The following is a 16,268-nucleotide window of genomic DNA, read 5'->3' on the forward strand; positions in this document are numbered from 1 at the left end:
CATTTCCATGTATAGTTAACCATGTGTGTAGGAAAGACCATAAAGATGGGACAATTAGAGGGAAGAGGAGTTTGTTAGAACACATCACATAAAATAGTGGCAGAGAGTATAACACTGGGTTAAAAGGTACAAGCAAAGAGGGCAGTTGTAATATTTGAAGAATAGGGTGTATGTGTATGTGGTAAAAAAAAAAATCACAAAATCCATGTCATAGAGAAAACTAGTTTGAAACCATAGTTAAAATATAGATAACTCAGTGGATATTTCTCCATTAATAATCACTGCTGCCCCAAGTGCCATTGGTTACTAATGAGAAATTAGTGGTAATATTGGGACACTTTCCTACTATTTCCTGGCCCAGGAGTAACTAAAGTCTCCCTCAAATTGCAGGTTATTGCCAATATTCATTGTTGTCCATCACAAAGCTTTTGGTAAAGGAATCATATGGCTTGTAAACAGTACATTGAGAAATCAAATTGTAACTTAGCTAAAATTCTTTTTTTAATAACTAGCTCCAAAGTAAAAGCCCTTACTTTGCTACCTGGCTACCTAATAGAAAAAAATCTCAATTATTACCAGCAGTAAATCCAGTAAACCATAATAACAACCGGTCAGGAGAAATATGTATTTTCAAACACTAGAATGAATATTAGAAGAATAAATCATTCCATCTCAATAGATCTGTGTAGACCTCCAAAGAGAAAACACATATGCAATGTTTTTAAACTACTTAGGTTTACATAGTGTGAGTGTAAGACTTGCGTGTTTTTGTGTATGGCATGTGTGTGTTTGCCATGTGTATATGTACATGACTCCTGGGGCAAGAAAAGATTCATAAGTCACAATGTTCAAAATTACAGTGCAACTCACCATATAAAGTGGTTGGATGTAAACTTGGGTATTTTGGAGGACATCTGAGTGTTTTTAACTACATTGTGATATCTGGAGTCTTCTTTCCAGGTACTTTCAACCCGGTCTACAAGCTGCGGCTGTGGAGGACATTGCGCATAGGGCAGGACATAGTACAATGTTATATATAGTATTCCACAATGCCTAGAGGATGTTTATGAGGAATGGAAGGGTAGATGGGAAGCAGAGGGGTACCAGCAAAGGTGGAGGAAGAATAAACTGTGGTTGGTATGTACAATAAATGCAAAATTTTGATTTTAATGAAAATATAAGCATAAAAATGATAAATACTTGACTCACTTATAACTAGCTAGCTCTTAGAACTTAAACTAAGCCAATTCTATTATCTTATGCCTTGCCCAGTGGCTCATGGCTTTACCTGTCCATCAGCATGTCTTACTCCCTCTGAGTTGCCTGGTGACTCACAGATTCTGCCCTTTTTCCCAATGTCCTTAGTCTGGTTCTCCAGCCTATATTTCCTGACTGGCTACCAATCAATCAGCTTCCCATTAAATCAATCTGAGTGACAAATCCTCACATTGTACAAAAGTATTATTCCACAGCATTATAATACATTATATGTAATATTAGATATGCTATATACATTAACAACAATACTTTTTGGTATTTACCCAATATCCACTTCTTAACCATTATCAAACAACACTGGTATTTTCCCCCCTATTACTCTGGTATAGCATGTCTTATTTCATCACTAATTAGAAATTACCTTTTTCAGTTTTCACACTCCCCCCTTCAATCCTATCCAGCTATTCTCTTTAGCCTCTTCTGGACTTACCAATACTATTCATCTACAAAATAGAATACTATTCATCTACAAAAAAATCTTATATTAGAACATGTTTTGGTCGATAGAATCAACTAGAAAACAAGTGTGCTAACACAGACTCAGAATAAAAAATCATTCTTCTTTTCTCTCATTGAGTTTCCTAACTCCAAATCGTCACATGTAAGACGACAATCTGGAGTAATCACAGAACACACATCTTGCCTTCCTAATAAAAACATAATGGAAAGTAAATCTTTAGCACAGGAATGGGCCAATAATAAAATTCTCAAAAATTGAATGAGTCCTTCAAGCAGTTCATTTCTAAAAATGTTGAAAGGATTCACAGAAAGTATTTAATTTATTTCTGATATAAGATTCAAGTAGACCAAAACAGTCAGTTAAAACAAAAACAGCTTTTTCATAGTTTTGCAATAAAAACTTCTTTTGATTACATTTGGTTCTCTTTAAAGAGTGGGTAATTATCTGAGTTTTTTTTTTTCTGTATCTGTGACACATCACAATTAGTAAAGCATCTCTGAAAGGGAAGTATTGTATTGGGATTGGAGATGCAGAGGGTTGGAGTGGGTGGTGGAGGAGCAAAGCCATGGCGGCAGCAACAACTGGGAGCTCACATGAAAATCTACAATCAAGAAGCAGAGAGAATACACTGGGAGAATATACTAGAAGTCTCAGAACTTACTTAGAATCACAGATATTTACCAACAGCCCAAAGCTCTTAATCATCCTCACACATATTTACCAATGAGAACAGTTTGAAAAAGCCTAAGGGCCATTTTCAAGTGAACCACTACTGCAATTCATTTGAAAGCCATTGCACTAGCCAGAATTAAAGAAGGAATAGAAAAAGAATGACAGGGATTTTTGGACCTATAGTAAATATTAGGAGTTAAATTACAGATTTATACATTTCATAATCTCGTTTGTTCCACGTTAAAATTTTGTATTTGTTAATTGTATTTCCACCTCTATGAATATGTTATTTACCCATTTTCATCTCTCTCTCTCTCTCTCTCTCTGTGTGTGTGCATGTGCGCAAGTGTGTATGTGTGTGCGTGCGTGTGCTCATTAGGAAGTGTACATATGATCGTTAGAAGACAGATTCAGAAAATGATACACTATTTCCACCACATACGATTCAGGGAGGGAATGCACAAAATCACATTTACTGGGAAGAATCATTACTAGCAGATATAAAACACAGACATTCTGGAACATACTACCAAAACAGACATTTTTAAGTTTTAATCATTCTAAACACTTTGAATATTTTCTCACATTTATTTTAAACATAAAGGTTCTCGCAAGTAAAAAGTTATTGAGTATAGTAGGAACTGTGGATGCTAAAAGATTTTCCACATGGTCATATATGTAAAGTCTGTCTCCAGAGTGAATTCTTTAGAACATCACAGCAACAGGAACTGCTGAGGCTTTGAACAATACTTAAATGGATATATGCTTTAGAATTCTTTCCAGTGTACATCTGTGCATGAGGGTTACAGAATCTGGATGTGCTGAAGACTTTCCCACATTACAGACACTGTGTGAGATCTTAATGCTTGTTAAAATCACAAGAACAAAGAAATAGTTTATATTCAATGTTTACATACAAAAGGTTTCTATCTAGTGTGAATGTTTTCACTCTTGGACCAAGTGAATCTAGTAAAGGCTTTCTGACAATGGTTACAGGCATTAGGCTACTGACTAGTGTGAAGAGGTTCATGTCTGTTATGATCACAAGAGCAGCTGAAGGCTTTTCCACAGTTCTTATGTGCATACGGCTTTACTTTAAAGTGAACTATTTTATACCTGTTAAGATTAAGAGAATGAACAGTTTCCCCATCTTTTACACACGAAGGGTTTTTCCTCTAGTGTGATTTTTTCCCATGCAAATCAGGACAAGTTAAAATGTTGAAAGGTTTCCTGTAATGCTTACATGGAAAAGCCATCTCTCCAATTTGAACACTTTCAAGGATGTTCAGCTGACTGGAGCGGGTAAATGCTTTTCCACAATGCGAACATGCACAGCACTTCTCTTCAGTATGATCTCTTTCATGAACCTTTCATGAATAGAAATTGGTGAAGGGTTTTACATAATGCTTACATGAATCAGGTTTCTCTAAAGTGTGTAACTTCATTCATAATTGTTTTGATTACTGAGGTCACTGAAGACTTTTCCAAGATGTTTACATGCTCAAGACTTTTCTCCTGTGTCAATCTTTTCATGAATGTTCAAGTAAACTTTTTCACAATGATCAAATGTATAATTAATTTAATGTGAACTTTTTCTTTTTCTTTGTTTTTGGTTTTTTGAGACAGAGTTTCTTTGTAGCTTTGGAGCCTGTCCTAGAGCAGGCTGGCCTCGAACTTACAGAGATCCGCCTGCCTCTGGCCTTAAACTCATAGAGATCTGCCTGCCTCTGTCTCCCAAGTGCTGGGATTAAAGGCGTGAGCCACCACTGCCCGGTAATTTAATGTGAACTCTCTCATTGAGTCTTTCAGGAACTGAAATTGGTGAAGCCTTTTCTACAATGCCTAAATGAATAAGGTGTCTCTGCCGTGTGATTCCTTCCACATCTGTTACGACTACTGAGGTTGTTAAATGATTTTCCACAATGCTTACTTACATAAGGGTTTTTCCAATGTGAACAATTTTATAGATATTCACATGACTATGCCAGAAAAATGTTTTTTCACAATGCTTGCATGTACAAGTCTTCTGCTTCTCTCTAGTGTGGCTCCTTTCATGTCTGTTACACCTACTGGAATTGTTGAAGGTTTTCAACAATATCATGCATAAGGTTTCTATGCACTATCTTGCAGTGTGGTTCCTTTCATGTCTGTTCCGATTACTGGGGTGCTTGAAGGCTTTTCCACAATGCTTACATGCATAAGGCTTTTTTCCAGTGTGAGTTATTTCATGGATATTCAGATGCCTGGGATAGAAAAAGGCTTTTCCACAATGCTTGCATTTGTAATTCCTCTCTGCCGTGTGCACTCTTTCATGAATGCTACAAGCACTGGAATTGGTGAAGGCTTTTCCACAATGCTTACATGCATAAGTTTTTTCTCTAGTGTGAATTCTTTCATGAATGTTTTGATAAGAAGAACAAAGTTTTTTTCACAATGCTTACATGCATAAGGTTTCTCTGCAGTGTGGCTGCTTTCATGTCTGTTACAACTACTGGGGTGGTTGAAGGCTTTTCCACAATGCCTACATGCATAAGGCTTTTTTCCAGTGTGAATTATATCATGGATATTCAGATTACTGGAACAAAAAAAGGTTTCTCCACAATGCTTACATATATAATGTTTCTCGGCAGTGTTGCTCCTCTCATGTCTGTTATGACTACTGCGGTTGTTGAAAGTTTTTTCACAGTGCTAACAGGCATAAGGTTTCTCTCCAGTGTGAATTCTTTCATGAATGTTTCGATGTGAAGAACTGGTGAAGTTCTTTCCACAATGCTTGCAGGCATAAGGCTTTTGTGCAATGTAACTGCTTTCATGACTGTCATGACGACTGAATGGGGTGAAGGCTTTTCCAAAATGTATAGAAGCATATGGCTTCTCTCCTTTGCAAGTTACTTTTTGTTTCTCAAAACATGCTGCATATTTAATTGCTTTGCTACGTTGTTTACAAATGTACCTTTTCTCTCCAATATGACTTTTTTCATGGTTGGTAAGCTCAGTGGAATCAACGAAGGATTCTTCACAGAGATTACATACAAATTGTTTCACTTCTTTATGGGTTCGTTTACCATTCTGGTCTTGTGTGTATCTCATTAAGACATCATCTTTGGGTTTATCTACAGTATGAGTTCTCTCCTGAGGCTGATCAAAATAGAGACTCCTACAGGCTTCCTTACATTGTTGAATTTTACAGGGTTTTTCTTTAGGAGAAATTTCAAGTACCTGAAGAGATTCAGAATAACTGATATCTTTCAAATGTTTCTGATCTATAAAAGCTTCTGTCACAGCTCCCTTATACAGGAGTGGTTTCCCTCTAGCTTTTTCTCTGAGATACCCATGTAAGGATAAATGACCAATAATGTTTCTTACATGCAATGGAGTCTCATGAGTTCTTACTCTGGAAGGCGTGTCTTTATTGATTAAAATCTCAGGAATAGGTTGCTGGTTTTTATCGCACTCAGTATGACATTCATATCCACGATCTTTCTCAATCCTCTGAATTCTGCAAAATAAGTAAGTAAGTAAGTAAATAAATAAATAAATATATAAATAAGAAAAGCAATAATGAAACCCAGAAGAAATATTGGAGGCTGGCTTGTGTAGAACACAACAATACTATCTCAGAGGGAATAGACAAATGGTATCAATGTCAACGACAATATGCATTGCATGGAAAGACCCTGCCATGTGTGAAAGTAGAGAACTGACATTATTTCTCAAAGAATTAAAAGGCTTGGAGGTTAAGAACAATTCTCAATTTTTAAGCAAACCAGATTTAATGACAAGGATTTATGTGAAGACTTCACAAATTCTGATACACTTGATATGAAGGATTTCTTGCATTTTCTGCCTTACACAAATGTTTTTGTCAAAGGCATTGTAGAAAAACATAATTCAGACACAAAGAGATATAAAATAATTAAGAGTTATAAAAGAAGGGAACAGGAAGGAAAAAGTCCTGGTGTTTGTAGACAAAATAACAGGTACATGAAGTGGTGAAACACTGTGGCATGTCAGCATTCTAAATATACAGCCAGTGTGGGTTAGTTAGTTATCAACTATACACACCTATGGTCATAGGAGAATAGGGTCCCTTAATTGAAAAACGACTTAATCAGATTGGCCTGGATACAACATCTGTATGAGCATTTTCACATTCCTGATTAAGGAGGTTAACTATGTTTGCTAGTGTGCCCATGGACGGGAGATCAGGCTCTGTGTATGAAATGTATGTGCTAGTTAGTTTTGATGTACTTGACACAAACTAGAACCCACATTTGGGAAGAAGGAACTAGACAGCAGAAAATGGCTTTATCAGATTGACATTTAGACATGTCTCTGGTAGCTTTGTCTTGATCACTGTATGAGGTGGAATGGCCTAGTTCACTATGGGTGGTATCCCCCTAGAGATGTGGGTCAAGGTTGAGTAAGGCAGGTAGCTGATTTAGGGATGAAGAACACTCCAGTAAACAGAATTTCTCCTTCACTTCTGCTTCAGTGCCTGCTTCCCGATTCCTGTCATGCTGCAGTTCCTGACTTGAATTCCCTTTGTGATGGGACTGTGACAAGGAAGTATAAAATTGTCCTCTACCACAGAGTTGGTTTTTCCTTTTTTCTTTTTCTTTTTTTAATCACAGCAAAAGAAAGCAAACAAAGCACACTACTGATGCCCAAAGTCTCATAAGTATGAACAGAAAGTAAAACCTTTTCATATAACGGAATGTTTTGTGTAATTATCCATTGGAAACCCCTTTCTGGGCTCAGTCTCATGTGACATATTTGTGATAGTAATACATTACACACATGAAATACACAAATATTGAATGTCACAGTTCAATGCTCCATTAAAGGAATTTGTGTAGACTCATTTTTCACTTAGGTATATTTGGAGCATTTGGCAGGTTCTCAGTTGTCCCTTGAATCTCAAATGTATAATATAAATTCTTTTCTACTGAATATAAATTACCCCATATTCCTGTTGAGATCGTTAGAGTCCTCTTCAATATATTCTTCTAGTGCTTTTTCTAGAATAAAACCCAGAGAATACATTATAACACATTCATATTCAACAGAAAAATTATTGCAACCTAGTTCTTATGATATGGGTACACACACTAAATTCACCACATTTTCACTTCAGGAAGTCAGTACCAACATAACACACATAAGCAGGATATGTTGAATTGATCAAGCCACTAGTGTGTCCCGGCCACCCAGAACCAAAATAATTACACAGAAACTGTATTAATTAAATCACTGCTTGGCCCACTGGCTCTAGTTTCTTATTGGCTAACTCTTACATCTTAATTAAACACATTTCTATTAATCTGTATTTCACAATGAGGTCGTGGCCTACCACCAAAGTTTTAGCACATCTATCTCTGGCAGAGGATCCATGGCGTCCCCCTGACTCTACCCCTTTTCTCCCAGCATTCAGTTCTGTCCTCACTGTCTATCTATGGAATGCCCTATCAACAGACCAAGGGCCTTTATTTATTAATGGTACTCACAGCACACAGGGGACTCCCACATCAAGGACACAGTTGTTCAATGACCGAATAAGCAATGGGAGCATGTAATACTTTTTACCTATGGAGATCAGGTTCTAAAATGTTTCCTTCATCACATCTCTGTAGAGCTTCTTTTGACTAGACTCCAACACAGCCCACTCTTCTGAGGTGAAGTTCACTGCCACATCCTCAAAGTTTACTGGCTCCTATGAGTACACATATTTAGTAGGATGGTTAATTTTCACTGACAGCACAACAGGATACATAATTATCTTGTATATATGTTTCTTACAAAACTTCTAAATTATTATACAAATTGATTTACTGAAGAATATCCATGGGATGTTATCTTGATTACTTGATGACCACTGTCTCATTTACTATTTATTAGTGTGTCATTTACTGGCAGCTTCACACTTCTTAATTTTAAAAATGAGACTCTTCAATTGTGATATGAAATAAACTGTTTGTGCCTTAAGTCACTTTTCTCAGAATCATCTGTGACAGCCGGAGGAAAAGCCTGATATAAGGTATAGCAAGGTGGAAATCCAAGCAGAGATAGAGGATGGAAGAGGTGGAGTCAAGATGATGCCATGAAGCTGCTGAAGGAGAAAGATGCCAAAACTTTCCCAGTAACCCACACCTTCATGGCGACCCATAGATTAATAGAAATGGGTTAACTGAACATGTAGCGTTAGCTATTAAGAAGGCTGAGCTAATAGGCCAAAGAGCACGTAATTAATATTAAGCCTCAGAGTGGTTACTTCATAAGCAGCTGTGGGCGCTAGTGAGCAGGAAGCAGCGTGTGGAGAGAAACTGGTCCAGGGCAACCAGAGCAATGGAGAAGATCTGTAACTACATAATGGTGCCCAATGTTTGGAAACATACATCTACATAACGCCTAAGAATGAGTTAAAAAAGGGCTCCTGGACCCACAAAAACAGGAATCAATTGGAGCTCTTTGGTAGCCATATTTTTTCAGACAGTGTCTGTTTGCTGGTGGCTAAGAGAGACACTGCTGCTTTAATACATGGCATCCTGGATCATGCTGGTGTCAGGAATGGCTCTGACTCTTTCGAGAGGTCCGGGTGTGGAGCACTTATGGGGTCTGTGAACTGCATGCAACAAGCTGCTTGCTGGAGCTTCGGTGGTGAACACGGTTTGCAGAGCTAGTGGCAAATGTGCCTCCACCATATTGAAAGGCTGAGAGAGGCGAAGTCAGAATCCACGGCTTCAGCAACCATATTCCTTACCATGTAAAAAAACAAAACCAAACAAAACAAAACACTCCTTCTCTGAAAAGGATTTCAGAGACACAACAGAACAAACTCAGACATAACAGACATCTAAACGAGACACAGTGTGTTTCAAACATGTGCACAGCCTTCAGTGAGAGAGCACAAAAAGAGTATAGACAGGTATAAAAAGAAACAGTTTTAAAAAATAAAACAAAGGCTTTAAAGAGTCAGTAAAAATAGTATAAAAGAAACAATTCAATTAAATTGGAAAATACACAAAGACTCTGACCGTGCATATCATTGGGTTTTTTTTGAATTTTTTTTTCTGCAGAGACATTTGATTCTAGGGACTGATAAACAAAACCATGATACATATGTTTAAGTTATCTTGACTTCAAAATTTGAGCTTAAGGATATGTTACTTTGGGTTTTTTTTTTTTGAAATTAGCACAATTATTTTTTCTAAGGCAAAACTGGAGATGATATAAAAATTCCAATTATTGACATACTGCAACCTTACTATATACAGAACACTTTCTGCTCCATATTCTTCCAGATATCCCCACCTCAATCTGAGCCTTTCCAGTCAGAGCTTGTGTCTCTGATTTAACATAGCTACTGTTTTCCTCAGGAATCAGTTCCCATGTTTCCATTAGTTTTTCAGCACAGGATTATTATTGTCTTAATTGGGAACTAGGTGAAAGAAACTCGGCTCATATCCAATCATCCATTTTCAGCACCAAGTGCATTCCTAGCAGTTTTTGTTTGGCCGACCCCGCCCTCCAGGGACAGCACCGCAGAAAGTGTGCAAGACAATGGAATTCAGTCAAGTATTAGAAACATAGCGCCAGAAGGAGATGAAAGGCTTCCAGCCACATTTGATCACCTCCACACTAGACAGGAAGTGGGTTTCCAACAGTAATGTACAAAGTAAACACATATACCAAAACAACCTAGTGCCCCAAGGCATATATTCCACCAACATTGAAGAAAAAGCTATCGAAGCCTTCACGGTTGCCTACAATCTTTATTGAAGTTATACAAAAAGAATCCCCAAAAGTAAAAAAATACATGATGTACAAAACCGCTTTCCCTTGGGAGAAAGGCTCTGTTCCCTTACGATGCAGTGCCTGCAACTGTAGCTGCAGACACCACTGTCCCCTCTGCTGTTGCTGGGCTTTTAGCCTGATTCTCAGCCTCAGCCTCCATGTTTTCTGAAACTTCGGGTCCACTGGGGACAGCATCCCCACTGCCTCCGTTCAGCTCTGGCTCCTGCTTGGCTTTCTTTGCATTATCTTTCCAGGGGCTCTCTTCTTCTGGTTTCCTCTTCTTTCTGACAAGATGGGAGATATCAGTCACACAATTTGACGAGGAAGCACCATCTGTTGGTTTTCTAATGGCAATCATGGAGACTGAGGCGCCTGCTCCACTAACAGTGAAACCGGAAGAGGAGCTCTCGACCAGAGTAGCTTTCAAGGCCAGTTCAGCTACGTTCCCACTGCGCTGAGACTCCTTTGCATCTCCTACCTTTTCTCTAATTTCACGTAGCAGTTCTTTCAGCTCCTCAGTTTCTTTCTCATATTCAGTAAATGATCCTTCAGCCTCCTTCATCTGCTCATTTAGCACGGCCATTCTCTTCTCAATGACTTCAACAGATTTGCCATACTGTGCCACTGCCTCATCGTACTGAGAGTTGTAACCGTTGGCCAAAGCCAACTGGTAGTGAGTCTCTGCAAGGAAATGGTCATGGGCTTCCAAATATTGTTCTTGGAGGCTTAAGCAAGCCTTGAACTCCTCCACAGCTTGGATATCATTCTCAGATTCAACACTAACATCTCCAAGTCTAAGATGGGCTTGTGCAGCATAAAGCTGGGCTTCTTTTGTTTCTTGCCTTTTAAAAATGATCTTTGCTAAATCCAGCATATCCCAGGCAAGGGCAAGGTTCCCAATCTCCTCCTCTTCGTTTTCTTGAAGAGACTTGTTTTCAAAAACTGATTCATTTGTGTTTCCTTCAGCCTTGTCATTTTGTCTTCTTCCTCAGAGCCTTCAGTTTCTTCACCCTCTTGCATCTGTTCGACTCTCTGTTGTGTCTCTTCATTAGCAGCTATCTTAAATTTTTCTTCAGGTGCTTTCTCTGTGGCCTTCTGGGCAACCTTGGTCTCAACCTCATCTCTAGCTGCCTCAGACTCTTCCACAGGTAGCATAGCTTCCTCCTGCTCAGAACCAGCTCTGCCTTGACCTCCTCTGCACCGGAACCATCTTTAGTCTCTGTCAGTCTTTCTGCAGAAGTCTGTGATTCACTAGGAGTCTGAATTCTTACAGCTGATGGTCCATTAACTGAACCATTGTTCAAAAGAACTGTAATCTCCCGCCCTGGCTTCTCAGAGACATCTGACCCAGCCTCTGCAGCCACCACTGGTGACACTTCATCTTGCCCTGACAGTTGCTTAGGAACAGCCTTTCCGAGTTCACTCTCAGAGGAAGCTACCTGATCCTTTGGTTCCTCCCCATCCATGTCACCGACTTGACTGCGGCATCTACTGTTTCAGCTTCTCCCTCCATGGCAGTGCCCTGCTTTTCTGGAGCCCATTAGGCTGAGCTTCTAAAGTTTCTTTTGCCTTTTTTTTACGCTCATTATTTCCCCTCCCTCCTTCTCCTGAGGCACTATTTCTCTACATTCTTTATTTTGAACATACGCTCCAGAAATTGATTTTCCTTCCTCAGCACACAATGATACCTGTTCTGTCTTCCCAGAAGTGACCTCAGCTTCATTCTGTCCTGGTATTGTTGCTTCTTCTGCCTCTACAGAGGATTCAGTTAACTGCTTTGAAGTCGATTCAACTTGTCCCTCTAGCTTCTCTGCCGGCTCACTTACATTCATATCTTCTCTTCCACCCTTCTCCACTTGACTTTACTCTTCTGTATCAGTTTCAGGCGTTAATAGAGACTTGCCTTCTGCTTTTTTTGGCTTCTTTTTCTCCCATATATTGGAAAGGATATTCACTTTTTTTTGTGACATATGATAGTTTCAGTAATATAACAGGATCTAAAATCAACATTCAATAATCAATAATATTTATCTACTCCAATCAATAATAGGACTAAACAGAAAAATCAGGTACAAAATCCCATTAAGAGGAACGTGAAAAGAATAACTTAGAAATAAATGGGAAAAACAGGGTAAAAGACAGTGACAATGAAACCTAAAATGGTAAAAAAAAAATTAATACTCATTTCCATGAATAATACTGTACAAAAAGATATTCCATTTGATAGAGTGTCTTGGCTATACTCACAGTATTCCTATGAGATTACAGTCTGCCTTGTTCAACCATTCAAGAAGAGAAATGTCTGCTGAAACACCCTGTCTCCCTTTGGCAAATAATTTCAGGAAGGACCAACTACAAACCAATACATAGCCCAGTAAGCTGCATAAACTTCCTCATTCCCAAGCCCCTTCAAGGGTCATATAAAGGGTCCCAGGCAGCTTGTTCCTGTTGCACAGCTGAAAAATTCACTGACACCTGCTGTCTGTGTTAATGTGTGGTCTGTTGAAGTCAGACACCGCATTCTTTCCAGCATGTTGTGTACTCATTCTGTAACCTGAAATCTGACATTGGAAATAGTACGTTTTTTTCTTCAAGGAAGCTCATCCGTGCAATCCCTTCTACTTAGAGAAGCAGCCTAAGGTAAACCAAACAACAAGCCAGTTCCAAGGCCATGATTCCCTTCACAGGGATCAACCTGGACAAGTCTGAAACAGCTTTCAAAAAAAAAAAAATCCAAATTTAAAGTTCTCTTTCTCTGTGACTAAAAATTTTACGCAGTCTTATAGAGGGAACAATTGAGTCCTATATCATCATGATCTCAACAACACACAGACACACAGACACACAGACACACACACACACTTAATGAGGAGTTTAGAATTGGGGTATGAAGCCTAAACAAGTCATTTGTTTATCTTATCCAAGTGTGGCTTGGTGTTCATGGGCCATATTAAGAAAAATATAAAATCACAAAGGTGATGACCAGAAAAATCTAAAGCAGCACATCAGCACACATCAGCACATGTCTAAAGCAGCACATGTCAGCAAGACATGACTCCACCCAGGTTACTTCGCACCACAGATTGGATTCAGTGCCACCAACCTGACTGGGCTGCAAGTTCTGGAGATGTACAGGCTCCAGGTGCCTTTCCCTAGCAAGAAGAATGTGATGTGAGACAAAGTAGTTTGCCTGTAATAGAAAGGCAGGAGATCTTGGGCTAGCTGCCTGCTTTGCATGCAGTTCCAGTGCTGTAGGAAGGATGGATCTAGTGCAGGACACAAGTCAAAGCACACACTGCACATCATCACGGGATCATCAAGGCCGCAATGACACAGCCTCAACACTGTAATAAATGAGCAACCCTCATCATGAGGAGACCAGGGAAACTTCACCATTCCTCGTATATCAAGGTAGCCTCCTAAGGGCCAAAAGTCAGTAGAAGGGAATGGCATAGAGGACCAAAATCACAAGCCTCAGAAGGTAAATACAATTCAAAGACGGTGGCAATAGTGAGGCTTCCTGAAGGAAGAACCCAAGAATAAGAATATACAATTGTAGATTCCAGAAATAAGAATGTAGAAATAAAGAAATATAAAGAAATATGAAGTTGTAAGCCTAAAAGAATGAAAGCAGACTATCAGCAGTTTTTTCAGCAGCTAGAGGATTAACTCTTAACAGTGGGTTACTCCACTTTACAACCCCTTAACTCTCTTTGCAAGCCTGAAGTGGTCCCCTGCAAACTTAGGGTTGCTCTGAAAACTGAGGATCAACTTTTAGATAACCCTCTTGGCCACCCATGACCAGAAATTGGTGTGAGCTGAACTAAGTTTTAAAGGATGGGATATACATGACCTTTGACTTTTTGGTCTTATACTGTCCCCTACCCTTCCCTGCTATGCAAAACTGGCATACCTTGGTAAACACTATTAATAAATGCCAGGGAAAAACAATGGACTAAACACAAACACTATTTTAACTGAGCAATGGAAATTGCAAAGAAGGGCAATTTAAATCTGAATTTTACCTTGAGATTGTAAAAAGTTATTGCCTATTCTTGCTATAGAAGGAGAAGTTCGAAAAATAGCCTTTGCCACTGCCTTACCAATGCATCTCTGACTGTGGTCGCAGCTAGTTGATAAGTTTTTGGCACCCCATGGAGATTTATTTTTTAAATTTCTTATTGTTTCCTAGGATAAAGTTTGCTTCCAGTTCACCAGACTATGGTGGACTGTCCCCATCTTTGCAGGACCCTGTGAACCCAACGCTGAATATTCATGCAACTCAGTGGACATTTGATGAAGGGAAGTAACAACATTCCTGGTTGATAAAAGAGACATAAGGACTGGATATTGTGACTCAGGATGTTAAGGCCAAATTCAGTAAGTGGATAGAAGGAATCCCTAGGTCTGTCTAAACATAGAAATGAAATGGAGGGCCTGTTTTGTAAACACGAGAGTTTGTCTTCAGAGTTTATCTTGGGACATCAATTGAGAAAATGATTCCATTAGATTGGCTTGTAGGTAATTTTAAAGGGAAGCTACCTTGATTAATGAGTTACATGGGAGGGCCTAGCTTACTGTGATTGTTGCCTTTGCTGGGTAAGTGAGCCTGAGTTGAATTAAAAAGGTAGCAAGCAAGCCAGTAAGTACTGCTCCTTCATGGTTTCTGCTTAAAGGTACCTGTGCAGCTTAAGCTTCTGGCCTGGCTTCTCTTGATAGACATTGACATAAAGTGTAAGCCAAAATAAACTCTTTCCTGCCCAAGTTGCTTTTGGTCATGATATTTATCACAGGCCTAGACAATAAACTAAAGGAGAAATTGGTACCCGATCCATGGGGTATTGCTGTTACAGACCTGACCATACTGTTTTTGGTAGGGCCATGATAGTGGCCCTTTCAACTTTCAACTGGAAAACTTTCAACTGGAAAAGCCAGAGAGTGCTCAAAGTTGAACGATCGGTTTTGGCAGACTGGAAAGTAAGAATGGCAAGAGCAATGGAAAAAGGAAAGCTTGGTCTTGTCAAGTTTCTGAAGGACGTCTGAGAGTGACCTGGCTGCAACTTATGTCATACCCTTGATCACCATGGCTGATGTGGATGGCGAAGGAGTGTCCCCTTCCACCCTCACAGCTCCAAGTGAATCAATCCCTCTTGCAGCTGTGTGTTTTGTAAAGGAGGAGAACCTGCCCTGAGTAGAGGAACGGCAGCTGTGATTCCACTCTAGAACAGTCAAGCAAACTCTCAAAGGGGCGCTTAAGAGTACCCTGGAGACTCGATCGGAGTGGGTCATGCAATAGTTTATATTAAGAATCTATGCTTTCTGGTCAGCTGGAGCTGAAGAATCAGCTATAATAACAAGTATTGAGGCTACATCTTCAGAGATTTCGGTCAGCACAAATACCACAGGGGCCCAAGGCTGCACTTCAAACTGGAAGCAAACCATGGCAATGTGTAAGATTCTGTCAGGTGGTATTGACATTAGCAGCATGAGAAGCACAGGAATGAAGGGGTCATGGAGAGAAGCTGAGACAGGGTTTAGTGAAAGGCCAGGCTCTCCTGTCACTGCAGAAGGTGACAGTGGAAACACCAAGAACGAAGGGTTTATTGAGAACAGATGAGATTGTGCACCAAATGTCAAGGCTGGAGCTCCTGGTGAGAAATCAGAAAGTGAAGGGGAAGCTGCGACCTGTGTGGATCCTAGCAGATGAGAGATGCCAACACCATGGATGACTGCCAAGGACAGAAGCTGTTGCGGATTTGAGGTACTCTGAGTCTAGGAGTCAAGTGATGTGTGTTGTTGATAGCGAACAGAAAAGTTGTGTTCTCTAAGCCCTTTGGAGACTAGACTATCATGACCAGATGAAGGACACTGAGCTACAGAATGTGATTAACACTGTTGAATTTGGAGTTTCCTTTGAGCTAATGGTATCTGTGCTCCGCTTCTTTCCTTTTGAAATAAGAAGTGCCTATCGTGTAGTTGACTTTACAGGAGCCCACAGAGGAGACATTTTGGATTTAAGAGACACTAAATATTTAAAGTGTATAAATTTTTTTAAGACTGTGGG

General features: G+C 39.5%; 1 protein-coding gene and 1 pseudogene across 9 annotated transcripts in view; both read right to left on the minus strand.

Moving 5' to 3' along the window:
- Positions 1-16,268, minus strand: part of LOC125404129 (uncharacterized) — a 58,403-nt gene that overhangs the window by 33,663 nt on the left and 8,472 nt on the right. For 6 of the 9 annotated variants that reach the window (XM_087907208.1, XM_087907207.1, XM_087907204.1 and 3 more), the window contains 3 exons: positions 7,997-8,123; positions 7,374-7,431; positions 5,777-5,909 (listed from right to left, as the gene is read on the minus strand). In XM_087907208.1, coding sequence (XP_087763334.1) covers positions 5,777-5,909; positions 7,374-7,378 — 138 coding nt within the window. In that variant the 5' untranslated portion in view covers positions 7,379-7,431; positions 7,997-8,123. Of the gene's footprint in view, positions 1-870; positions 990-3,653; positions 3,778-5,776; positions 5,911-7,373; positions 7,432-7,996; positions 8,124-16,268 lie in introns of those variants that run through there. The other 3 variants (XM_087907212.1, XM_087907210.1, XM_087907213.1) reach the window with 3 other exon arrangements.
- LOC148121821 (nuclear autoantigenic sperm protein pseudogene) lies at positions 10,272-11,078 on the minus strand (annotated as a pseudogene).

This window comes from Myodes glareolus, chromosome 6, assembly GCF_982192425.1.
Source record: "Myodes glareolus chromosome 6, mMyoGla1.1, whole genome shotgun sequence".
Taxonomy (NCBI): domain Eukaryota; kingdom Metazoa; phylum Chordata; class Mammalia; order Rodentia; family Cricetidae; genus Myodes; species Myodes glareolus.